This window comes from Pteropus alecto, unplaced genomic scaffold, assembly GCF_000325575.1.
Source record: "Pteropus alecto unplaced genomic scaffold, ASM32557v1 scaffold131, whole genome shotgun sequence".
Classification (NCBI taxonomy): Eukaryota; Metazoa; Chordata; class Mammalia; order Chiroptera; family Pteropodidae; genus Pteropus; species Pteropus alecto.
This window is the reverse complement of record NW_006434709.1, coordinates 22,775,974-22,803,707: the sequence shown is the minus strand read 5'-3', so window position 1 is coordinate 22,803,707 and position 27,734 is coordinate 22,775,974. Positions and strand designations below refer to the sequence as shown.

The following is a 27,734-nucleotide window of genomic DNA, read 5'->3' as shown; positions in this document are numbered from 1 at the left end:
GTTTTTTTTTTTTGCAAACTTAAAGGAACATTGAGGAAAGGGACTTTAGTCCCAGTCACGGCTTTGTCACTAGCTAACTGTGGTATTGGTTAAGCCACTTCTATACTTCTGTGTCTTCATTTTTAAAATCAGAAAAGTAATAGTACCCTAACTACCATATAAGACGATTATAAGAGATAGTAAAGTTCTGTTATCTATTATCACTACTTTAACTTACCTTTTTGTAAGAACGTATTTTGAAATACTCTGAGTAACTAAATATTGATACAAATGCAAAAGATCATATTAAACTTCACTACCTATGTTGCAGAAGACTTGCTGAAAATAGTTTTTCGATTGCTGAATCATAGGAGCTTTTGATTATTCACTCTATACTACGGTTCGACTTACAGTTTTTTGACTTTATGATGGTTCTAACGCTGTATGTATTTAGAAGAAACTGGCTAGGCTAAGCCAGTTTGGTAAGTTGGGTAGAGTAAATGCATTTTCAATTTCAACTCACTGTAGGTTTATCAGGACGTAACCTCATCATAAGTCCTGCTAAAGTTTTCTTCCAAAAATCCCCTAGAGTCTGATGGCAAATGTTGTCACTAGTCTTTATTTTTCCCATATCATATTAGGTGTTTATCAGATCAGCAAACAAATCAAAGCTCATGATGGCAGTGTGTTCACACTTTGTCAGATGAGAAATGGGATGTTATTAACAGGAGGAGGAAAAGACAGAAAAGTAATTCTGTGGGATCATGATCTGAACCCTGAAAGAGAAATTGAGGTAAGGATGGAAATGGAACTTAAAATTTTTTAAATAGTAAATCTTCTAAACTCATGTCTTTTGTCCCACATTAAGATAGCTTACACTTTTCTGAGAAATTGGTGCACGTCCTTGTCATATCATTTCCTCAAAACACAAAACAAAACAAATAAAGGACCATTCATTAAACAAAATAATTTGAAAGATTAAAAAAAAGATTAGGTAGAATAATTAACTTGCTTGTTATGTATTTCTGAGATTATTTTTTAGTAATCCAAAAAATAAAATCGTGCAAACTTAAAATTCAACAAGCATTCATCCAGTACTGTATTCTACTCCAAGATATACGAAATGCCCAGTTTAATTTTAAAACTTAAAAATAATCTTTTTTACAATGGGCTTAATGAGAATCACTAATTATCTACCATGCGTCTGCTTCATGGCATGGACCAAGTGTATCCATAAAACCTGACAGATGTTGTGTGCTCAGTGAAAGGTTGGTAATTGAATTGAGGTCTCAGGAAGTGAAATGGTTACAAATAGTGTTTTAGATCAGTAATTCTCAAAGCAAGGGCAAATCTTATAGAGTTTAATATTGCTTCTATTTTTTGATGACTTAAAGTTTGAACTAGTGCTTAGTGTTTTCCACAGATAACATGCTTCCCAAACAAAATCTCAAGGGAAAAAAAAGGATCCTAATAGTATTGCTCTTGAGTTTTATTTCTGAGAAGATAGATAAGAATTGCTTAAGTTCATACTATTTCATACCCTTTTATTCAAAAGCTGCACCATCTAGTTCATCCTCCCTTTGCCATTTCTAACATAAATTTGGCTTTTAGAATTCAGTTTTTTTGTGCTTTTAGGAGTAATTTTGGATCCTACTTCATAAAGAAGAAAGACTTACATTGTTTCAGAAAGAGTCATTCTTTGGGCTGCTTATATTAATATAACATTCGCTGAGAGTATACCAGGTAGCGGATTAAATGAGATCACTCTCTCAAGGAGTCCTGTTAATAAAAGTTATAACACTTTACAATATATTGCTTTTTAGTTTACAGAGAAATCTTATATGCACTATGCTTATATTTTGATCTTTAACAATCAAGAGTAGGTAGGACATGTATTATTATCCCCATATTACATAGAAAGAAATTTTTCTTAGACTAAACGACTTACCTAAAATAACATAACTAGTAAGTAACAAAACCAGATCACATCCTTCATGTAATCCAATAGAAATTACTCTTTCTATTGCTAACCCTTAACTCTTGAAATCACATAAAATATGTTTAAAATGGACTAAGCAAAGAATGTTGATAATAATACATTATAACTTCTGTGTAATAAAATATAATTGAACAAATAAATTATTATTAGCATAAGATTACCATATTACTTTCAAATTTTGAATCCTATCATTTCCCCATAATTGCTTTCATCTATAAATGCAGTCTTGAGGTAATAATTAATGCATATTAGTATGTGTATGGTGACATTACAAATTTATTTTTTTAGGTTCCTGATCAGTATGGAACAATCAGAGCTGTAGCGGAAGGAAAGGCAGATCAATTTTTAGTGGGCACATCACGAAACTTTATTTTACGGGGAACTTTTAATGATGGCTTCCAAATAGAAGTACAGGTAAGCTGTATGATTTTAACCATTGATGTTTTTGATGATATCCTTTGGTTCTTATAACAATAGGTGTATTTTATCTTCAGGGTCATACAGATGAGCTTTGGGGTCTTGCCACACATCCCTTCAAAGATTTGCTCTTGACATGTGCTCAGGACAGACAAGTGTGCATGTGGAACTCAGTGGAGCACAGGCTGGAATGGACCAGGCTCGTAGATGTGAGTAAAGCAAAATGTGATCATAGTCTTCCCACAGAAACTCCCCAGACTAGCAGTTGGGAGCAGCAAAGGAGAAAGAACTCAGCATTAGTTAAAACAGAGTGTTTAGAGTAAATGGGGAGAGTGTTTAGTCACAAAGTATAACATGAACCCACTCCGAAGAAGCAAATTACCAAGGCAGAAACTCAACTTTTCTGTCAGTTTCAATAGTAAAAATCAAAAAGATTTCACATATTTATGGAGTATTAATTGTTATGGAAATATTTGGGCCCCTGGTAGTGGTGCGGTTGGATTCCGTAAGTGCTGCTCACTACTAGACTCTACTGTCTTCTTTTCGAGTTGGTCTCTTACTGTATTTTCTCCCTACTCCACCCAAAAGGTATATACATGTTCTTTGCATGTATCCACCTTTTCTAGCCCAAAAGGTATATACATGTTCTTTGCAGACTCTAAAGAAGTCGAATTATCCTTATTATTATTTCACTGCCTAGCCACAAACTGGCTGTCTTTTTCCCTCACCACTCTGCCAGCATATCCCTTCCTGCTCTGAAGTTCTTTTTCCTCTCATATCCATGTGATATTTCCCACTGGCTACAACGAAGTTGATTGGAATTCCATGTGTATATGAAACAAGTTATTTTCAAATAAGTTTTTGCCACTGTTCCCACAGATCTAGGGAGACTTTCTCATGTACTCCCCAACAGCTGTCTGTCTCTCTTCTAGGAACCAGGACACTGTGCAGATTTTCATCCAAGTGGCACAGTGGTGGCCATAGGAACGCACTCAGGCAGGTAGGGTCTTTAAGGGAAATGTGAGCTGAGTAATTTAAAGTGGTGGGATGTTTAACTGTTGTTAAGGGATGTTCTCTCTCTGAGCTGGAGAATTAATCTTTTAAGTGGCACACTGATATGCTTATTGCTCTTATCTGTTACATATATACATTCAATCATCTATAATTATGTATTGAGCACCTACCATTTGTTAGACACTATTGTGGGCATTCAGGCTACATTAGAGTGCAAAACAAAAATCCCTGTCCTTGTTGTGGAGCCCACATTTTACCGTGTGTTGGGGTGGAGGCAGAATAAAAAATAAACGTTATCACTAATTAAGCTAGAAAATGTTAAGAGCCATGGTTGTGGTAGAGGGATTGGGAGGTGGTACAGTTGCAAAATAATATATAGGGTAGTCAGGGTAGGCTTCATTGGGGAGGTGATCATTCAAGAGACTTTATTCTCCTTTGTGAAATTTTCTGTAGTATCAGAAAATGTCTATCTAAAGGGAAGGGAATTAAAGCTGAAATAACCCAGTTGAGCTTTTATAAGTTTGTGCTATAGCTTTGTTATCCTGTCTTTTTGAATGCTACACAGACTGATAATGAAGGTATATGTCCTGAAATTGTTATTAATTACTTGTCTTCGCAGACCTAGTATGGTACCTTTCCATGGTTACTGAGTAACATTTATTACCTGTATATTTTTAATTGAGTCCTTTTTATTGCCTCTGCTAATAATTAACGCTCATCACAAATAACTTAATTTCTTTTTTAAAGAGGCAAAGGAAAAATATGAAGTCAGTGTCCGGAAGTTAAACCCATAGAAAATGTGAAAGGCAGATTTCTTTTTTTTTTTTTTTTTTAATTAAAATTATTGGGGTGACATTGGTTAATAAACAGATTTCTAATGAGGTGAAACTGTTGTGAGCACGCTTACATAAGTATTTTTCTTTATGCGACAAATATTTTAAATCAGCCAGTTCATTTAATTCTAACTAAATTTAGTCATTTAGAGTTTTTGGTAACAGAATTTTCTCTTTGGCTGTTGGACACAAATGAACACTTTTGGACAGTCTAAACATTCAAATTCACATATATAGTGTTATATATATATAGTGCTACAAAATCTTTCAGAATCATGGAAAAACAGGTCTTTCAAGTAAAGATACACTGAAATGTGGCTGTGGAACTAGAGATGCTGTTTGAGTGGTTGTGAAATAACTGAATTTTAGAATTGGGCTGCTTGGGGTAGAATTGGGAATAACTTGCAAATATAGATGGCTTTACTATCTCAGATTTCCTCAAACTACATGTCAGTACTAGAGTATTACTTAGATGTGGACTAAAAAGGTGTATGACAGGTCACTCTGGAGGAAATTATTTTCTATTTTACCTAAAAAAAATTAGTCTTAAGCACATAACAACTGAAGTTACAGTATTGAACTGGTTTTCAGAAAACTCAAAGGAATTCAGTTCAGCTGAACAGATATCACAAATGCTAAAGTCAGTGAAATAAGGGTAAGAGCTAACATTTAGTCAGGATCCAATGACAGATCTTATACTAAATTATTTTTATATATTACTTTAAACCATCACAAAAGCTGAACAGAATATTAATTTCTCCATTGCACATACAGGAAACCAAGACCCATTAGAGTTTCAATCACTTGTAATTGAGCTTGGATTTGAACTCAGGTTCTACCCTGAGCCCTAATTTTTAAGGAAAAACTGCTTTGATTTAAACTCACTGAAATTACTTTCTAACATATATGTCGCTGATTTGAAGTCATTATGCTGATTTGAAGTCATTATTAACAAGCTTAAAATGAAGTCACTCAATTTAAGTGACTTAAGCCTGCATTAAGCCTGTTACTTCCTTTTGGAGTTGTGAGTAGAAGACACTTATAAATGAGAGTGACGTGACAACTAAGTAAAAAGTGCTGGCAGTCAGTCCTTTCTGGTGTGGAGTAGGGGAATATTTAGGATTTAGGGGAGATACAGTTATCGGAGTTCATTCTGTACATAACTCCTGTCTTTGGTTTCACATCTGATTAGATTCTGATGATTCTCAACGTTCTCATTTATTTTTATTTTTAACATGGGTCTGTGAATACCTGGCTATATCATCTAAAACTGAAAATTCCTCAACGTAGCTATTCAGATTATTATCACTGACCGTAAGCCTGAAAAAATGGTCACACTTAGGGCAAGGAATTTTTTTTTGGTATAAAGCAACACATGTCTAATTGTGTATGATTCATAAAAAGTGACTAGTAGTATGTTTAAAGATGGCTCATGTCCATGTCTAGAAATATTCTACTTCTTATAATCAAGAAATAAGTACATGTATAAATAGTGATAAATAAAATTATAATTTTAAAAGAATATATTGCTAATATAATTTCAAAGGGAAAAAAAGTAATTGCATAGCCCTAAGTGGACATAGTACTTCCTTAACATGCTTATCTTCACATAATAAGGATTCTTTTTAAGTTTTATTGAATTATAATTCATATACCATAAAATTCATCCATTTAAAGTACACAGTTCAAGAGATTTTAGTAAGTTCACAGGATTGTGCAACCATCATAACAAGCTGATTTCAGAACATTTTCATTAACCCAAAAGAAACTTTACTATACTCATTAGTAATCACTCCTTGTTATCCCCATCTACTTCCTCTTAGCTGTAGGCAGCTGGTCTTCTTTCTGTTTCTGTGGGTTTGCCTATTCTGGACATTTCATATAAATAGAATCATACAACATGTCTTTTGTGACTAGCTTCTTAACATGTTATTGTCACGGTTCATCCATGTTGTATAGCATATATAAGTATTTCATTTCTTTTTGTGGCCAAATAATACTCCATTGTATGGATATACCTGCTTCATCAGTTGATTGGTATTTTAGTTATTTCTACTCTCTACCAAGGAGTAGAGTTGTTGGATCATGTGATAACTCTATGCTTAATATTTTAAGGAACTACCAAATTGTTTTCTACACCATTTTATAATTCCACCAGCAAAGTATGAGGGTTCCAATTTCTCTACATCCTCACTAGCACTTGTCATTGTCTATTTTGATTATAGCCATCCTAATGGGTGTGAAGTGCTTTTTCATTGTGTTTCTGATTTGCATTTCTCTGGTGGCTAAAGATGTTGAGTATCTCTTCTCAGGTGCTTATTTCGCCTCTTTATAGAAATGTCTGTTCAGATCCTGTGCCCATCTTTGAGTTGGTTTTCTCTTTTTATTGTTGAGTTGTAAGAATTCTATATAATTCTGAATACAGTACCTTATCAGATCTATGATTTGCGGGTATTTTCTCTCACTTCAAGGCTTCTTTTCACTTTTTTGATGGTAACATTTGTGGCACAGACTTAAATTTTCATTAGTCAATTTATCTATTCTTTTATCTCTTCATAAGGATTTACTCATTCTAGTAATTTTGTAGTTTTAGCTCTTACTTTTAGGTTTCTTATTCATCATGAGTTAATCTTTGTATATGGTGTAAGGTAGATATCCAGCTTCATTCTTTTGTATGTGGGTATCCAGTTAGAGCACTATTTGTTGAAAAGACTATTCTTTCCCCCATTGAATAGTTATTGACACCTTGTCAAAAATAAATGAACCATAAATGTATGGGTTTCTACCTGGACTCTCATTTCTATTCCATGATATATATGTCTGTCTTTATGCCAGTACCACAATGTTGATTATTGTAGCTTTGCACTAAGTTTTGAAATCAAGAAATGTGAGTCCTCTCAACTTTGTTCTTTTTCAAGGTTGGTTTGGCTGTTCAGGCTCTTGAATTTCCACTTAAATTTTAAGATCAGTATGTCAGTTTCCACAAAGTCAGCTACATTTTGGGTAGGGATTGTTTTTTCTTTATAGATCAATTTGGGGGAATGTCACCATCTTAACAATATTAAGTCTTCTGGTTTTTGTATACTGATTTTGTGTCCCGCACAAGACAAGTTGTTTGCTGAATTCGCTTCTTCTAATAGTGGATTCCTTAGAGTTTTCTACATATAAGATCATATGATATGTACATATAGTTTTCTTCCTTACCAATCTGAATGCTTTTTCTTTTTCTTGTCTAACCGTCCTAATTAGAACCTCCAGCACAATATCAGATAGAAATGGCAAGAGTGGTCATCCTTATCTTGTTCTCTATCTTAGAGGGAAAGCATTCAGCCTTTCACAGTAAATATGTTAGTTGTGGGTTTTTCATAGATGCCCTTTGTCATATTGAAGAATTTTTCTTCTAAGTTTAATTTTTAATCATGAAAGGGTGTTGGATTTTGTCAAATGCCTTTTCTGGTCTATTGAGATAGCATGGATTTTGTCCCTTATTAATATGGAGTATTACATTAATTGATTTTCAGATGTGAAATCAACCTTATATTCCTGAGAAAAATCCTATTTGGTCATGCTGTAGCATCCTTTTTATATGTTGCTTGATTCAGTTTGTTAGTATTTTGGTGAAGATTTTTACATCTATATTCATAAGAGATACTGGTCTGTAATTATATTTTGATGTCTTTGTCCAGTCTTGGTATCAGGGTAGTTAGTACTGGCACTAAGAACTTTAATAAGGCTGATATCTCCTAAAATGAAGATTTAAAGCATACAAATGGATAAAAATTAGTATATACTAGTAATTATTAATCATTAGTTACCAAAATATTAGATTTATTGAACCAATGACTAAACTATTTAAAAAATTACAGCTAGGCATACTACACATGATTTTTAACTATAACCTCTCAGTTTTTAAAATTTGGGTTTCTTGATAGGATTTAAAGTTCTTCATAAAGCTCCTAATACATGGTAACCCAAACCATGAACTTGAAAGTTTGTAATCTCTGAATTACTGGTAGAAATACATTTTGCTTGATTTTTTTCAAGACCTCAATTAATCATCCTTCCCCTTCCTGTTTTTTAAAACCAGTTTTTAGAGACACTTAATCTTTATACCACCTCCAAACCTCAGAGAAACCACATATATATTTATCATCCCATCAGGATGTTAGGTCTATATCAGCTCAGACAAAATTCTCCAAGCAGTTTACATGAAACCTTATTCTGGTCTCAGTTAGACCTAGTTCCATTTCCAACCAACATAAAGTAATTCTAACATACATAGTATTTAAGGAAGGAGTTTTTGCCATAATCATTTTATAGGCTTGTAAATGGAAGTGAGACACTTAGAATTAGAGAAATCAATAGGCTTGAGATAGGGAGAAATAAAAAGCAAAAGTTAAAGTTGGGAATTGTTTCAAAGAAAGGAATCTACAGAATTGAGTCAGAATACAGAACATATTACATATATAACATAAGGGTGGAAAGAAAGAGAGATGACTTCAAAGACCCCAAAGTTTCTGGTCTCTAATGATAGAGATAGCTTTGACAGGGAAGCAAGCTGGGAAAATGAGCCTGGAGTGGGTAAGTAAAGAATTTTTGTTTTTGATGTGATCAGAGGACCCTAGACCTGGAGAGACTTAAATGATCTAGCTCAATTTATCAGTTTTGATAGTGACTGTAACCTTGGCGAGCCAGTGATGTAGCTAGATGTTAGCAAATTCTAGCCAGATACTGTTGATTATAAAGGTTCTGAGCATAAGAAATGCTTCTCTTCAAAATGAAGATGTCAAAGTCATAATAGCACTAGCTGAGACTTTTTTTTTTTTTTGACCAAATTATAGAGAAAACGTCTAATTAGAAAAGAATAGCTTTTCCCTCTGTAATTTGGTGTTCCTTAACTTGGCCCATGGGTATTCCTAGCTCATTCCCCAGGGTACAGAAGTGTCTTTGAACTCCATCAGCATGAATCTCCCTTGAGTTCTCCATTTCTCAGTCACTCTTCAAATGCTTTTTGAGTTCCTATAACTTGTAAAGCACTGTACTAAATGCAATGAATGGCACAAAGAAGGATGAGATATGATCCCTATCATAAAAGATATCATATCACATAAGTAGTTTAGTATTACTTGAATAAACAGGCACTAATGCTTGAAGATCAACAGAGAAATCACTGTGAGCCTGATTGGTCAGAGAACACTTCACAGAGGCGGTAGGATTGGTGCTGCCTTGAAGTTCTTGGATCTTGAAGAGGCAATGAAAAGTGAGCTCATATCAAGCAAGAGGAATGGACTGAGCAAACTCAAGAAACTGAATTCAGGACAAGAACGTTTTTAAAGGCTCCTCAGTACCTAAACAGTAGAATCCAAACTTGTCGGCCTGGCCTTTAAAGCCCGTTAAAAGATTTTGAAAATCTTTCCCCTCACCACTCCAGCCAGAATGGTCAATTTGTTGTTCTTTATATATGCTCCAGCCCTTTTGTACTTTCTTAGCTACTCCTCTCCACTAATTTATGTCCCACCTATTCTTGTCACATTTGATGTGATGAAATCCTAGATCACCCACATCCTCAGTGATTACTCCCTGCCTCGGAAACTTCAGAATCCTTATTATATGTGTAATTCATATTACTTCAAACTATTTACCACTTTATTAACTCATTCTTTCTCCCGATTTAGATTATGAACTATTCTGCCTCCTTTCTTGACTCCTCTTCTCTAAATCTCTAAATATTAGTGTATTTCAAAGACAGGAAACACTTTCGGTGGGATCACACCCTTCCCTGGTGTGATACAGTGAGAAGCACAAGGACCAGATTTATCCTGGTTCTGCCACTAACTAGTCAGTTGATGACTGGTCAGGTGTTTTGACATCATAGAATTTCATTGTTCTTATTTGTAAAATGAGGGTTGAAATGGGCTCTTCTTCCTCCTTGTTTTTAACTTTACATTTCTCTGATTATAAAGCCACATTCCTGTTCTTTTAAATAGATCATAAAGCAAGGTGGGGTGAAAGTTACAGACCTGCCACCTAAAGGACACACTTTACATTATGATGAATATTTTTTAACTCATTATGAACCTATCTATTCATTTACAGACTTTAAAGTATGATACTTTTCTTTTTTTTTGCCACTAATGAAATCAATACAGTATCTTTTAAAAAAGTCATCAGGTCAAATGATGATGCTCCATTTTGATATTTGACTCACAAATCAGATTAGTTTAAATATATGACCAAAGATCTCCCATTGTGAATGCTGAGCAGTTACGCTTGGAAGGATCCATTAGGTCTTCTAGGCCATTAGGTCCTTAGAGCCCCATCATGATTCCAGATTAACTTAAAGCAGAAGCTTGGTTCCAATGTATATACTCTAGACTAGAATAAGTTCAACGCAGTGAAAACTTAAATATTTATTTCTAGAAAATTCCCTTTGCTACAGGATTTGTTTTCTTCTCCATACCTTTGTTAGAGGCAGAGGTCCTGAGCCCAAAAATCTTTTCTGAAGATAGAAATAACTCATGCAATGAAGAGAGCTCTTAAGGGTGGTCCATATGGAAGTTGTTTACTTATAATTCAGTAACTTTGTCATTAAAACTAAAAACTACTTCCCAAAAGTAGAAGAATTAACCTCTGATATGTAATTATAGAAACAGAAAAGGTAGGTTAAGTAGAGAGGGATTTCATTGATATAGAGTTGGGATCTTTTAGTCTTTGATCTCCTACCTTGAGAACACTAAAGCATGTGAAACACACTACTAAACATTCCATTTAAAAAAATTCGTTAAAGCCTTTTCCTCTCCGAAATAGTATTTCTTTTAGTCTGAAAGTGGTCTCTTTCTAGATGTTATAAAATTAGCTTCAGTATTAAGAGGAGCTGTCATGATTTGTTATTGGCTTATATTACTGGTGGAATGTTTTCCATCTGAATAATTTTTAAAAGCCGTTCTTGTCCCATCCAGGTATATGAGATTTGGATAGTGATTTTATTTTGTAGTCTTGTCCCATTCTCTCCACCCCAAACATTTCTTCCTGCACACTGCACTCCTGTTAAGTAATTCTTACTAACATTTGTGGTTTATCATGTTCAAGATTTATGTTTAAGTTCATTGATTCATTCTACAAATATTTTTAGTGCCTAATCTGAACCAGGCGGTGCTCAACTCTAAACTCCTCCGACCAGTGATGCATACTGCCTATATCCTGCCTCCTCTCACTTACCCAGGCTTTAGTCATTCATTTTGCCATGTTCAGAAACACCATCCCTTTCTTCAGGTGCTCTTAGAAAAAGGCCCAATAAGCGTCATTTATTATGTAGTTGGATTTAAGGCATTGTTTTACCTCTCAAGAGACTTTTACATTTTCACTTACGTAAATGTGAACGAGAAACTGTCTCAATTTAGTTGGAGGTATTGAAGAGGCAGTGCGCCCTCTGCTGGTTCTTTTGAAATCACACCAAATGAATGGCCCTCTGCTTTTCCCTACCTTCACTCTGTCCATATTCCTTCCCACCTCCATAGCTGTGCAGCTTTACTCTTGCCTGAATTGCTGTGCTTTTTTCCCTGTGGTTAGCTCAGCTCATATCCTACATCCTCCCTAAAGGTTTTTCTGTGTCTGTCTCCATTCATTTTCCTTATGAGAGTTCCTCTACTCTCTATATATAGTCACCATCACCAAGATTGTCATTTAATTTGTTTCAGTTGGCTCATTTCCTTTTCCTCAATGCTAATATAATCATCAAGAACACTGATCCTGTCCTCTTACTCCGTTTTAGTGCCTAGCAAAGAGACACTGTTGACATTCAGTGACTACCTAAATAGAAATGAGAACATGCCCAGGCCCGTATATTTATGTTGTCTCTAGCAACATTTTGCAAAGTGAATTTATCCTCATTAGAAGAGGGAAACATGTCATACTTAAGGGAATTATTAATATTTATTAATTTTAAAAAATTAAAAGGGAAAAGTCAGTAATCACTTTTTCCTATAAATGCTAATATATGGAAAATATTTTGAATTTTACTTCTTAACAGGTGGTTTGTTCTGGATGCAGAAACCAGAGATCTAGTTTCTATCCACACAGATGGGAATGAACAGCTCTCTGTGATGCGCTACTCAGTAGGTAGGCAGATTTATCCCCACCCTGGCATTTGCAGCATTTCTCCATAATTGCACATTTTCACTTCCAATAAAGCTACTTTTTTCTCTACTCCCTGTAGAGTTGTCAAGTATTTAATATGTTTCCCCAACATCAGATTAAATTCTGCTGCAGAAAACTGCAAAAGATTTGCTAAAGTTAAACAGCATTCTAAATCATCAAGCAAACATAGATTTGTAACAAACTGTTGCAACTGCATTTGCAGTTGCAAGCAGAATACAGTGCAGTCAACTCCCTTTTTTTTTTGGAACTACACATACTTCGAATTCTGAATAGGTAACAGTCTGAACATCTCTTTAGCAACCTTTCTTTGTATGTAAGAGAATATAAAGGAAATGGTACTATTCAAAATACACTAATTTTGTAGACCCTTCATGTTCTTTAAAATCTAGTTACATCGTTAGTGGTTATACAGTGATGGTTAATTAGATAAAATACTCAGCAATTCATTATAAGAATTTGATAAATTTGTTTAGCCTGGTTTGAATAATTCTTTTTACTTTATTCAAAATATTGTTTCCATAGTATTCCAATTTCCTTTTCCCTTATTATTGTTTTTGATTCATATTATCTTCCCTGGAGTTAGTTTGAGTGACATTTGCTTATATTCGAAAATATATTCCAGTAGTTGTTGGATCAGTGTGGGATCCAAAGGATCTTTTTTATTGATTTTAAGTTGTTTCAGGGGAACACCGAATACTGTCCTCTGAGTTGGAAAAGTAAGGAAAGGTGTTTGCTTCAAGCTATAAGCCTGGCAATAGTTGAAGCAGAAAAGGTTTTCTACTTGGGATTGGCTTTTTTCAGTGCTGTAATAATAAATAACTACTGCAAATGTAGTGATTAGAATCCACAGATCAGTTGGACTTTATTGACCATCTGCTGTGTGGTAAATGTGATAGGGGAGGGGAGACCAGAAAGAAGAGAACTAGGTCTCTTCCCAAGAGAAACCTACCTTGTAGTTGGAGAGGTCATATGTAGTACTCAGATGAAATGAGCAATTGCACACTCAACTTGCGGTATGAATACTGTGTACTTAGGCCCATAAAAGCAGGTTACCCTTCTTGGGGCCAGTTTGTAGCTAAACTAGGGGACGAGGCTAGAGCAAGGGTAGAGTCCAAGGCCTATGAGTATCTCCAAAAAGGGACTGTGTACTGGACTTGATGTGCATTTGTTTTTCAGATGTGCATAGTGATGGAAGGATTCATTCATCAAATAACCAAATAACAATAAAATTGATGAGATTTAACATTTGTAAAATATCATTTAGTATAGGTTGAATAAAATAACAGTAAATAAATCTACCAGTATATTTCTCTAGTCAGCACTTTTTCCTGTTTCATTCTAGATGGCACCTTCTTGGCTGTAGGATCTCACGACAACTTTATTTACCTCTATGTAGTCTCAGAAAATGGAAGAAAATATAGCAGATATGGAAAGTGCACTGTAAGTAGTGAATTAAAATAAATTAAGTTGTAAAACGGTTAATTTTACTTCTGTTAAAAAAAGAGTTAAATGTTTACACTGACGTATACATTGTTCTGTATCCTTAGCTGCTTTAAACTTTAATCTCTGTCTTTGAAAACAGACTACCTGACAGCAGAGAATATTATAGTTCCCTGTACTCTTGAAAGGGTTCTCCTCTAATGGGAGTTTGGTCTCTAATTTTAAGGTGGTTTCTTAAAGCTATTTCCACAGAGAAAGCCGTAGAATAACACATTTTGAAAATGGAGTGACTCAGAAATGAAAGGGTATTTCACCTTTAATCCCATCGTCCCATGTTTCTGCCCACTCTGCAATTTCCTGTATCACCTCCCTTGGACTAAAATAATTTATAGAGATTTGTCTCATTAATTAACAGAAATGTATTTCCTTTAATTTGTTGCCCATTTCTGATTCACTAGATTATTACCATAAGATAAAGATTAGATTCACTTCTATAGATATACTGAGTACTTACCTCATGGCAGGTATTCTGCTAACTAGAGAATGTTCTAGGCACTGGCAGTACACATAAGATTTGTTCCTTGTCCTTGAAAAGTACACATTCAAGCTGAGGACAGGACAAGAAAGGCATGTGGTATTGTACAGTGGCCTAAAGGCACAGCCTTAGGATCAGACTACCTGGATTTGAATTCTTATTTCACCATTTATAAGCTAGTATGACCTTGAGCTAACTGCTTAAACCTTCTACTTCTACAAGATAAGGACAATAGCAGGTTCTACTTCACTGAATTAAAACAAGTTAATGCATATAAAATACTTAGAATAGTGCTTGGCATATAAGTACTCAATATATGTTAACTATTATTTATAGAAAAATGAGGTAGCTTGGTATGTATGGTGTTAGGAAGTTAATTTAGGATTATAGCAAATCACTTAGTGAATTAGTGATTAGTGGCACAGATTTTTTAAGTCTTAATCACAAAATAGTTTTAGGGGAATAAATAAAAGAACTAGTTTTTAGAAGCATATACATAACCCAAAACAAGACCATTCATTTACTATTTGAAGATGACTTTTTTTTTCCCCCATATTTTGTATCATATGCTAAAACCAGCCTATAAACTAGTCTACAAGCAACCTAAAGGTTTTAGAATTTATCCAAAATATTTTGGTTTACCTTGACAACAATTATAAATCATTGTCCATTAATTTATGTAAATCTATATTTTAGTCAATTATTTTCATATTTGTGATATGTAAGAATATAATAACTCCTCATTGTACAACATGATTAAATTAAATGTTCCACAGAAAGGAATTTTCAGATTACTAAAGTTTACCCTACCGGGCACCAAATTTTTCTTAATTATTTTTTACCTCAACCTTTTTTAAAATCCATGTCTTAATAAACAGAGTATATCAAATATAATTTAATCTTGTGGGATCATAATAGTTACAGGTAGCACACACTTAGCTCAGCCCTCATTTTCCAGATGAGACTGAGTTTCAGAGAAGATAAATGACTTGTCCTTGGTCACATCTTGGTCACATAATGGCAGATCCAGGACTTGAACCCTGTTCTCCTCTTAGTAGAGCAAACTTTCTAATATATAATAATGCCTCAGATTTTGCAAGATGTATATGATTGTATTATGCTCTTACAGTACAGCAACTGATTCAGAGAAGAAATAGCAATGTGTGACATTGGATAATGAAAATGATTTTAGAAGTATTGAGAAATGGCAAGTTTATCAATTGTATGAGACTTGGCTTTCTCCAGTTTAGGCAGCTTTTATCTTTCGAGTGTTTGAAGGTATTATTTTGAGATATCCTAAGGAACGGTTAAAGTTTATAGTACTATTTGAGGCTATAATGAATGGCTCGATTATTCTGCTTTTCTAATTATCTTCTGTTTTCTGCTTTGCTTCCAGCTATCACTTCTCCTTTGCTGTCTATTTCCACCAGCTGGTCTTACAGTTTCATATTAACTGCTTTTGTGTGTTGTCTACTGTGATATAGGACAGACAAAACAGGGCTAATGCTGGCTCTGCAACTTACTAATATGTGACTTTAGGCAAGTTAATTAACTTCTCTGATTCTTAATTTTATTATCTTAAAATTGGAGATTATAATAGTTCCTACTTTATAGGATTGTTGTGAAGATTAGGTCTTTGTTAAAATGTGGCAACTGGAACTACTGTCAGAGTTCCAACTACAAATGCTGTTTTCTATTCTATTTCCAATACTTTCCTGTTACTAGTCAATATTTAAGTGACCACTGTTGCTCAGAAGCACATTTCAAACTTTAGAAAATGTCCCTCTAGCAAATTTTAATCAAGCAGTTGGAGCCTGTGCCTCTTCACTTTCTGTGGAAATGTCAGTTGAGAAGATGACTGGTATCCAAATCCAAGCACATGAAGGAAGCACTTCTTGGTAGACAGCAGCTGGCTAATCAATCAGTGGCATGGTGATTACAAGCCAAGGCCTTGCTCACAATCTCATAAGCTAAGAAACAAGACAAGATCCATTTTTAGAGAGATAGGCTTACATCATCCAAGTTCTCCAAAGCTGGTTTATAAAACATCAGTTTGCGACAAGAGCTATTAACTGGCAAGGGACTGAATCCTGTAAGTTGTCTCTCTGTAAGCAAGCTTCAGGAAACCAACTCATAATCAGAATACTAGTTTATTCATTTAAAGCAGATATATAAATGCCAAGGGGACAGGACATGAGCATCCTCTGGCCAGTACTTCCCTTCAGGCAAGTGGGTGCTATCCACCTTTGCCTTTGTTCTTTTTTCTTTGCAGACCGCCATACCCCAACCCCATCTGAATAACCCTTTCTTTGGGTAGATTCATACATGCAGTCAGGTTGTACTCTAGAATTGCCGGCCCTAGAGCTATTGTGACTCTTACTTTGCCTTTTTCTGCACTAATTTATTTTATGTTAATTCTAAAGTTTAACTCTCAGAGGTTTTGAGGGAACATCCATTGTAGTTTTCATAAACACACAACCTGCTCTTCCATTCATTGAAACTTATTTCCATTTTCTACTGACCCCAAACATCTTTCATAATCTTCCTGGTTTATCCTTACCCACTTAAAATATCAGTGTTTCAAAAAACTTAGCACAAACTCTAAATTTGGAGATTTATTATGTAGCCTCTCTTCTAGGTGTTCTTTAAAAATGTTAAATCTGATCTCATTTAGAATGATAAAATTTTTAGCATTTAAAGGGCAGAAGGGAGCATTATCTGGTCAACTTCATTTCATGCATAAGAAAAGTGAGGCAGCTATATAGCAGGAGCTCGTTTATCACCATTTTATCACCATTTCTTTGTTTTATGTTCTAACTCCTCTGATCAAACCAATCTCAAATAACATGATTACCTTACAGTATAAGTACATGAATAAACTAGTCTCCAAAGGTGATAAAGACTGAGTTAAAATTTTGATGTGTCTCTGCTTGATCCTTAGAACCCTGAAACAGCATATGCTAGAAGAATCCAGCTGAGAGCTTTTTCCACATACTCTGTCTCTTCCCTTATCTCTCTCCCATTTCTAACCTTTGCATTTAGTTCTAAGACAATCGTTTTGTTAGAAACAAAGCGAAAATAGGTGCAGTATGAAGTAAACACATTCCAACTTTAAAAGGAGTTTGACTTTGGAGTAGTACAGAAAGGAAGAGTAAGATGCCTCATTTGCCTCTTATTTCTGCAGATAGCCCAGTATACCAACAAGACTTTTTTCTCTGTCATGTACGTTAAAGCTTGGTGTCGGCCCGTATTTTAGTGTAGCCACTCTGTGTCACTGGACTATAGCTATTAAGACATTGCTTGTGAAACAGCAATATGACAATCACAAATTCCACAGAAAGGCATAAATCTCAATATGTAAGAAAGCAGTAATAAGATAGAGCACTGCTCAGTATTTGCTTCTTACAGATTAGTGCTCACATGTGGTTCCCTCAAAGATCTATATTAAGAAGAGTGAATAAACATTTTCTGCCGAAGCTACTTTTGTACTTGCTACTGTGTGGCAAATACCACCTCACAAATACCTCAGGTTTACTATACATGGCTGGTCCTGGCCCATCTCTTTGAAGGAACCCTAGCGATCTTCCTAGAAATAATTTGCTCTTCATGAACTTGAACTCTCGGGGCCAGCTGAGGGATAGAAGAGAAGAGAGGTAGAAGGGAGTCATCCCTCTATGCTGTTCATGACAGCCTTTCATTTCCTCTTCTGTGGCCTGACTCTGCTCTCTCATTTCCCATGTTTGCCCCTGAGAGCATAGTGCCTTCTCGATGTCCTTAGGTTCTTCAGGTCTCCCTCCAGCCGAACTGCAAACCTACTTGACCTGATCTGTGGCCTTTTGCTCCTCCTAATTAGATCAAATAATTTAAAATGATCTTTTTCCTTTTACTTCCCATGAGAACTTCCATCTTCTCATTGTTTAGTAAATATTTTAAAAAGCTGTTTGACTAAATTATAGGATTTATGGGTTCATGATGACATACAGTCACTATAAGCAGCTTGATACTTTGTAACTGCTGCTATAGAAAAACTTTTAAGGCGGCTTTGGGTTCATAAGCTCTTTTTAAATCTAAGCCCTGGGATTTTGGAGGTGGGGCTGGGCTGGTGGGCTGGCATAGATCTGTTTTTGTTTTACATAGTGGGCTTCTTAAGATTTAAGGTGGCAGAAGGATTTTATAGCTAAATAGAATTTGAAGTCTGCTGGGTGATTTTCTCAAAGATCTCTGAGTCTTGTTACTGTTAAGTATTGTAAGGTTTTACTTCAACTTTTCCTGTACTGTTTTGAAATGTACTGAAAAGGTCTCGATGACTTACATATTCCCTTTTAATGCTACTTTTAAATTGCTTTCTGCTCTCTTTAATGTTATCGAAGTAAGTAGAAGATAAGCATGATTTAAATGTTGTGCTTAATTTGGTCCAGAATCATCTGACCTGGATTTGAACTCTGGCTCCACCAGTTCTTTGGACTGTGAGTCCAAAAGTTACTTCATCTCTCTCTGCTACTAAGTGGGCATCCTCAGTTAAGGCTGCTATGAGATTTAGAGTTCATAATATTTGTAAAATACTTAATGCCATATACATAAAAAGTACTCAGTAAATGTTAGGTGTTATTACCAGCAGCAGTAGCATTATTCTCAGTAACTAGATGAGCCCTGGGTTGTACCTAGAGGTGTTTTTCAACATTTAACATGAATCTATGAAAGTTCAAAATTGTTTTCTAATTACAAACAAATGCTTATTTTCCTCGAGTTTATGTTACGACTGACCTAAGGATTCCATTCTGTTTACATAGGACTATTTTATTATGCACCTTAATGCAACATAATGCCTTTGTTTGACTCAAATTACTGTGTACTTTTAACGTTGGTACTCAGATCCTAGCCTAGAGATATAGTATCTCGAAGTTACAAGTGATGTACTAAACATTACAAAGTCTGATGGCATAGGCAAAGAGTTCTGGTAAAAAATGTTCTTTTGCCAGGATTTTGGTAATTGAAAATATATATCAAAAAGAGTCAAAAAGTTTTTAACTGTTTACCTAGAAATCTCCAAGAAAATAACCCATAAAAACGAATGCAGTGTTTCAATAATGAAGTAAGGTTCAAGGAGGTATACTGGATTTTGCTCCTGTATCTCTGCCCTTAGGGTGATGTTTGAGGCTCTTTTCTCCCAAGCTGTGCCTGTACCTTCCATGGCCTATGAGTTGCATGGGGCAAGGGCACTGTGAGGTGGTGTCTAGGAAGGTAGGATAAGAGATCCCGAACAGTTGCATTTAATCTTTTCTTTGCTTATTTATTGGGATCCATACGGTATGAATTTACTTTTCCTACTGGAGTCCTTTTTGAGGAAATATTGATTTACCTTCTAAATATGCTGTGTCCAACAGACATGAGTTACACGAATTTTATGTATATGTATAGTGCTTTTGATGATCTCAGTAATGCTCTTAAAGGCTTTTCACAGAGATTCAGGTAATTTAAATACTTCTACGTTAGGATGAATACTTCTTAGAGGACTGTACTTTGCCATGATTAATCTGGTTATTCATGTAACAGTTTTCTTATCTTAGAAGCATGGCTATAGGTGCCAGAGCCAGGCATCAGATTCATGTGCACTATGAAAAGGATTTGTGTGAACCCCATCGTTCTGCCATCTTCAGAAAATACCCAATAACCACATGCATCTTTCTGGCTTTAATTTCTTGTTAAGTTAGCAGGTCTCCTGTGTGCCTAGCAAGTGATTCTAATCTTTTCCAGTATACCGCCTAATATTCTGGTGACTTCAGGAAGCATCACAGTTCTCAAATTCACGAAACTCATTTAAATGTATAAATGCGTATATTTGCCATGCAGCAGTGTCAGGGAGATCATAGCTCCAGAGAAGTTTTAGGGCATGTCATTAAGACTAAAGAAGGGCAATAGAATAATTAGAATATTTTAAATTTACATACTTGGTAGAAGTCATTAAAACTACATCTAAACTACTTTAAATTTATTAACTTAAAAAAATACAACCACTTGTGCAGAAAGCTAGTAATTTTAAAAGTATATTAGAAATTTAATATGTTTTACCACTGACTATAGGAGATGAAAGTGATTTTGAGTCTCCGTTAGCTCTGGTAAACCAATAAGACCTGTGCAATTTATCTGAAATAGTTTATTGGAAATCAACTGCTTACATGTGAAGCCAACAAAATATAGCATTAGTTTAATTCTCACAGTGCTAGTAAAAACTAAGCAGAAAAAGATCACTGTCTTCCTGTTTAAGGAGTCAGATAATTATAGTGCATCCAGCTGGAGTACATTGTTAGGTGACTTTTCTCCTAGAATATTCTTTGGAAACAGGAGTTTTTCTAGGAATATATGTGCCATGTCCCTCAGCCTCTGGGGTATACCATGGATACTCAAGAAGCAGCTCAGGAACATTTTACTCTGTGAACAAACCAGAACCAACACTTCATTCTTGATACTGAAGTTACTCTAACAGGGATACCAGTGACTTGAAATAAGGCATGAGGGAGTGGTACCTCTTGCAGTGTCCTTCATGGCACAGGTTTAAGAGGTTGTGGGTCTCTCACACAGGCAGTAGGTGCTTGTTGCCAGTATCTAAGTGGAGAGGCCAACAGGATACTCCCAAGTTCCAAGTGCTTATCGTTTTCACTGTGGTGAGAACTTTTTAGTTCCAAAGTTCTGCCAGAAATCTTCATGAATCGCTGGCATCTTCGCCTCCCAACAAGATAGAGCAAAAAAGAACTAAAGACCTGCTGTGAGCCCTGTTCAGTTCCACAGGTTGTGATACTGCTCTCTACACTTTAAGATGGATGAATGGCTACTCAGAAAACCGTACTGGCTAACTATTAAACTACGTGTTATTCAAAGCTCTAAATGCTTTCTAATACTAATCTGTTATTTCCTAGGGACATTCCAGTTATATCACACATCTTGACTGGTCTCCAGATAACAAGTATATAATGTCTAACTCGGGAGACTACGAAATATTGTACTGTAAGTATGAGTGATCACATATGGCTGAGACGTGTCTGCCAGGGGCACTAATGAACAGGCTGCATGGAATTTGAATTGTGCAGAGAGCATGCTTGCTGACCTCTCTAACCTGAGAAAGCATGTCACTCTGAGCTAAAGAATGAGAATCTCAAATGTGCTTCACTTCTCCAAGAAAGTAATGAGTTAATTTTTATGTATAGACATGTAGTCATAAGAAATTACTCAGGGAGATAGATTGCTGCTGCTCCGAGTGGTTTTGTATTTAACAACTTTTCCCCGAGGCAAGAAGTATAATGGATGGACATTTATGCTTTTTAAAGAAAAAAGAACTTCTGTGGGAAACAGTTCATAGTTCCATAAACCCTGTTAAACTCTCTCTTCCTTTTTAAATGTGTCTTAATGTTTTTCGGTATATGGATTATATCATTTACTTCCTGTTTCTAAATTTAAAGGGGACATTCCAAGTGGCTGCAAACTAATCAGGAATCGATCTGATTGTAAGGACATCGATTGGACGACATACACCTGTGTACTAGGCTTTCAAGTCTTTGGTAAGGACATGGCACTGATGGGAAAAGATGGTTTCTGGGGTTTTGTATGTAATAATTACTTGCCTAAATTACTAAATGAAAAAGTCTTACATGTGTTCACTTGTGTCATCACTATTAATGCCAGATTGAGAGAAATTAATTGTTATTAGGATTGAACCAATACAAGGTTTGTTCTCTACAGAATCCAGCAGACTTGGTCTCTGATAAATATAGAAGACAAAAGGATTTTGCATGACAGCACAGATTGCCTTTCTATTTTTTCCCTCCAAGTGCAAATTGAAGCTTTTAAATTCGTAAATACATTTTAAAAAACAGCTTTATTGACATAGCATTCACATACAATTCACCTAAAGTGTACAGTTCAGTGGTTTTAGAATATTCACAGTTGTGCAACCATCATCACTAATTTTAGAATATTTTCATCACCCCAGAAAGAAACTCTCTACCCATGAGCAGTCACTCCCCACATCAACCCTCTGACAACCACTAATCTACTTTCTTCCTCTGATGATTGGGCTACTCTGGATAGTTCATATAAATGGAATCATACCATATGTGATCCATTAAGACCGGCTTCTTTCACTTAGCATAATGTTTTCAGTGTCCGTCCATGTTGTAGCATGGAACAGTACCTCATTTTATGGGTGAATAATAGATCCCATTGTATGGATAATACCACATTTTGTTTATCCATTCATGAGATGATGGACACTTGAGTTGTTTCCACTTTTCAGCTATTATAAATAATGCTGCTATGAACAAGCGTGTGTCAGTTTTGTGTAGGCATGTTTTCATTTTGGGGGAGAGGTATACTTAGAAGTAGGATTGCAGGGTCAAATGGTAACTCTGTGTTTAACCTTTTGAGGAATTGCCAGTTTTCCAAAGTGGCTGAGCTTGTTTACATTCCCAACGGCAATGTAGGAGGGATTCAAGTTTCTCTACATTCTTGTGAACAGTTATTTTTATTTTACATGTAAATGTCCAGTTGTCCCAGCACCATTTGTTGAAATATGAAGGCATTTTTAGTGGACATTATTTAAAGATAAAATTTGAGGATCATCCCTAATCTGATGCTTTGGACATTTCTAGAAATCTGTTCTCTGTGACATTTTTGTAATCCTTTCCCAATCTGTAGATATTCTTCTGAAAAAGTTAGAAGATAAGTGGAAAAGTGAAAATAATAAAACCCTGTTTACAAAGAATTAAAAAGAGATGTTACAGTCAGTAATTAGAATAATGGATATGGATGTGTTACCAATACCTAAAGTAAAAACCAAAACGTTAGTACTTTTCTTGCTGTACAGATGGAGGAGAAGCCTACTAGGCTAGGAAGAAATTAAAAACAGGTAGTCCATAAACAATTTCATTATTCCAGGTGAAACTGAAGCAGTGGCCAGTAGCTGGTAACTTACCTAGTTTTTTTAATGAAACAATATATAATACATGAGACATCAATTAAGAAGTGTTTTGAGTTGTTTTAGCAAATTTATCAAAAACATTTGTTTTCTAGAGCAGTACTGAACCACAGGAGGCCAACATCTCAACAGTTACACATTCCATAATTTTAGTCTAATAGAATTTTATGCTGTGTTCACCAGTGCCTCCTCATGATACAGAATAGTTAAATTTTTTATATCTTATCTTTGGACATAAATAATAGTTAACAAGAAAATTCTATGGGATAGCATAGTAGACTAGTGGATGGCATTTCCATTAAGACTCTACGAGGTTTTCCTGGAATTGCCTGCCTGAAAGGGAAGGGGGTGAGTATGTAAATTTTATGCAGCTTACCTAGAGTCCACTTTGAAGAGTTGGTGCTATATGGCTTTGTTTCTACACCTTGATACAAGTAACTGAGAACTTCCCTTCCAACTAGAAGCTTTAAAAAGGAAGTTTATTGCTCAGGTGAGTTAAGCAAAAACAAATTATTTTTAGCACCAGCTGCTGGTTACCAGCAAGTACTTTAGGGTCATTAAACTTTCCATCTTGAGGCTATTCTGGTTTAATTTTGTTAGATTTTGGATAAAACTATTTGAACGAAGCACTGAGCCATTAAGAAATTTGTAAAGCAAATGTTAGCAGCTAAGAGTTCGAACACAGAGAAAAATAAGATTCTAAAATTAAACCTATTTGGCATCACAGTTATACTTTTTAGGCTAATATTTGTCTACCCGTGTTTCCATATTAAAGGTGTCTGGCCAGAAGGATCCGATGGAACAGATATCAATGCGCTAGTGCGATCCCATAATAGGAAGGTGATAGCTGTTGCTGATGACTTTTGCAAAGTCCATCTGTTTCAGTATCCGTGCTCCAAAGCAAAGGTAAAATCAGTTTAATCAAAACTAGCGTCATGGGGCTGTTCTTTGGGGATAATTTTTTGTCAATGGCAAGAAAATATTTGTAGGGTCACTAATTACTGTCCATGAGACTACGATGCACAGGAGGAGGAGAATAGGGCCATCTGTAATCATGCAAGCAGGCATTACTTGTCTTCTCTTTTCCTCATTAAGGGCAAGAAGATATAGAAGGCAGCTGATGTTTTGTTTATTGTCCATTTGGAATTTTTTGGGATGTTTCAAAATTTCTCCTAAACATATTAAAATGTTTTGTTACACATATGATCAACATAAAACTCATGGAACTGTTTCCTAAATCACCTATAATCCTGCCAACCTAGTAAGTTCTTCTGTGGCAATCTCAATAGAATAGTTACTAAGTACACCAACCTGACACCCAGAAGAGACAGATTTTTTTTAACATAGTCTGAAAGTATAGTGTCTAATTATGATGTTCTGTTTCTCCCATATAAATAGGTATTAAAATTACAGCTAGCTTTATTCCTGATTTGATGACTTGTGGCTTTGATTTGAATTACCTGTTTCACGAGCTACATTACCCCCTTGCCTTAGTCACCTCCATTGCTGTAAGCAGGCATGTAAAGAATGAGTTTAATTTTCTTGTCTGATTTATTTCATATAGGCTCCGAGTCACAAGTACAGTGCCCACAGCAGCCATGTCACCAATGTCAGTTTTACTCATAATGACAGTCACCTGATTTCAACTGGTGGAAAAGACATGAGCATTATTCAGTGGAAACTTGTGGAAAAGTTATCTTTGCCTCAAAACGAGATTGTAGCAGATACTAGTCTAACCAAAGCCCCCATCTCTTCCATTGAAAACGTCATGCAATCTAATACGCCCACACCGCCTCCTTCTCAGCCATTAAATGAGACAGCTGAAGAAGAAAGCAGAATAAGCAACTCTCCTACACTTCTGGAGAACAGCCTGGAACAGACTATGGAGCCCAGCGAAGATCACAGTGAGGAGCAGAGTGAAGGGGGCAGTGAAGACCTCGGTGAGCCTGTTTATGAAGAGCCATCCAGTGAGATGAGGGAGGAGCAGAGTGAAACCACTCTTACCGAGGACCAGCAAGACCCTTCACCCCTATCTTAACACCAGAACTTCAATGCATGTGGTCTTTTGATAGAGTTCAGATAACAGGATGGGAAGTGACAAAGAATCACTATTGATTCAAGATTTCGGTTTCCATGTGATCTGTTTTCTTCAGCCTCTCAAATGCAGTGGACCTAAAGGTTCAATTTGGTGTGTGCTGAAGATTAACCAAACTTAATGTCTCAGAAATTACTGTGTATGTAAGTGGTAGGATGTAAATACTGGAAACAAAAACAGCAGCTGTATTGATTTAAAACAAACCCCTTGTTATCTGAGTATGTTTTCTTCAGGAACAACCAGAGGCATCACACTTATTCATCTACTGGCTCAGATTATGCTACTCCTTTCCTGATGCAGAAAAAGAAATCAGAAAAAAATATATATATTCTCTTACTGAGATAGACTCTCACCCCAAACGTCTAGTGGAAATTTTTTAGTTAAGAAAAATTTCAGTATTGCCACAGGCAGTGCAGTGTTGCCTCCTTGAATAATGCCATTTTCCTACACTACCAGTAAATGTCCAAATGTGCTCGTTAGTCTACTATATAGGTGCTGCCTTTTTTAAGTCATAATGAGGAACAGTCTCTTAAATTCTTGTGTGCAAATCTATTTTATCTTAGAACTAAGAAAGCAGTGGTTTGTTAAAGAGCTTTTAATGTATATTAAACCATTGATACTCAGAAATAATAGATTCCTCCAAGGATTCCTTTTCCAGTCTGAACATTTTTAAATGTTTGGCATTCAAGTGAATGGAAAGAAAAAAACCACATGCCTATAAAACTAAACTGAAATAATTACTTGGCTAATTTTAGCTTAGCCTTCAAAATAATTTGTTCCCTCAATAGAAATATAAATACAGTAAGTTCAAACAATGGAATTGGTGCTTGAAGTTCATTGGCTTATTTGTAATTTTTATGTATTAACTATATTGAGGGATAAGATACTCATCAAATTGCAATTTCTTTTTTACAGAAGTGTGAACAGTCACTAATTTTTATCAATTGCATACTTAATAGACTTGCTATATATGGTAATTTTTCTCTGGTGGAGTTGCTATACGCCTTGCAGTTCTAATGTGGCTATCCTCTGCTAATTTGGGCAATGCATGTATTATGCATTGGATAGTTTAAGTTTTGTCAGATGACTGTTTCTTAAGTATGTGTTTCCTACTTTTAAAATGATTACTGATAAATATGCATTTCCTATATGTTTGTTTATACTTAGATTATAAAAAACTGTTTTATTTTTTAACTTGCTGCGTTGTTTTGATATCTTTTTTTTTTTTTTTTTTTGGTTAGATCATGTTTAGCAACTTTGGATGAGTTCAGAAGTCTTAAGTATGCAAGTGTTTACGTGATTGTGTCATTCCAAAGTGCATCAGAACTGTCATTCCCTTCTAGTATCTTCTCAGGAGTAATACAAATCAGGTATTTCATCATTTGGTAATATACAAACTCCAGTGACTCCCTAGGACACTCACAACATTTATATTCACATGCTGTATGTAAGGGTGTGGGTATGTGTGAAAGGGTGAGTGTAGACACTTACTCTCTATTTGTGTGTATCTATATAAGCAGATATGCGCCACATTGAATATACTCAGTGTATATCTCTAAGTGTATAAATGTCCATGTATATCTCTTTCCTTTTGTTTACAACTGTTCAAAAAAAAAACCTCAAAGTAGCGCTCTTCAAAAGAAGAGGTAGACTCCAAGCAACCCATCTTTTTCAGTATGTTCTGTACATAATTATCAGAGAGCATCAGTAAGTATCGGGCATATATATTTGCCTTTTAGCAGTGGTGACTAAATTATTAAGTCAGCATCTGCTATTTCCTTCAAGAAAAATACTATGAGATGAACAAGTAGTTCTAAGAGTAGAAAAAGCATTTCTTCAAGTACCTGGGGGACACAGCTCTCCATAAGCAGGGAGTTTATGTGGGGACATCAGTCAACTTTGGGGTTGCTGTATACGAGATTTATAATCGTGATACTCTTGGGTGGTAGTTTCAAAAGACACTACTAATACGCAGAAAGCGTTCCAGCTCTATTGCTGGCAACTACTGTTTAACAGTCGATTAAATCTGTGATAATGGTTGGAAGTAGGTGGGATTATGAAATTATAGATGTTTTTAGAAAAACTTGTGAATGAAAATGAATCCAAGTGTTTCATGTGAAGATGTTGAGCCATTTCTATCATGCATTCCTGTCTCATGGCAGAAAATTTTGAAGATTAAATAAAATAATCAAATGTTTCATGTCTCTAAATGTGCTTTATCTCCATTTATATTGCTAGTTTCCACTGACTGTCCAATCATCAGAAAACATGACAGTTATCAGTTGACCAGGGCTACT

At 35.4% G+C, this 27,734-nt stretch overlaps 1 protein-coding gene across 3 annotated transcripts in view; it reads left to right on the top strand.

Moving 5' to 3' along the window:
- EML4 (echinoderm microtubule associated protein like 4) overlaps positions 1 to 27,634 on the top strand; it is a 133,119-nt gene extending 105,485 nt beyond the window's left edge. For 2 of the 3 annotated variants that reach the window (XM_006909645.3, XM_006909644.3), the window contains 10 exons: positions 621 to 772; positions 2,267 to 2,392; positions 2,473 to 2,604; positions 3,328 to 3,395; positions 12,272 to 12,360; positions 13,742 to 13,839; positions 21,289 to 21,376; positions 21,829 to 21,927; positions 24,118 to 24,248; positions 24,907 to 26,631. In XM_006909645.3, the coding sequence (XP_006909707.1) occupies positions 621 to 772; positions 2,267 to 2,392; positions 2,473 to 2,604; positions 3,328 to 3,395; positions 12,272 to 12,360; positions 13,742 to 13,839; positions 21,289 to 21,376; positions 21,829 to 21,927; positions 24,118 to 24,248; positions 24,907 to 25,380 (1,457 nt within the window). In that variant the 3' untranslated portion in view covers positions 25,381 to 26,631. Of the gene's footprint in view, positions 1 to 620; positions 773 to 2,266; positions 2,393 to 2,472; positions 2,605 to 3,327; positions 3,396 to 12,271; positions 12,361 to 13,741; positions 13,840 to 21,288; positions 21,377 to 21,828; positions 21,928 to 24,117; positions 24,249 to 24,906; positions 26,632 to 26,678 lie in introns of those variants that run through there. The other variant, XM_015587538.2, reaches the window with a different exon arrangement.
- The last annotated feature ends 100 nt before the right edge of the window (positions 27,635 to 27,734 follow it).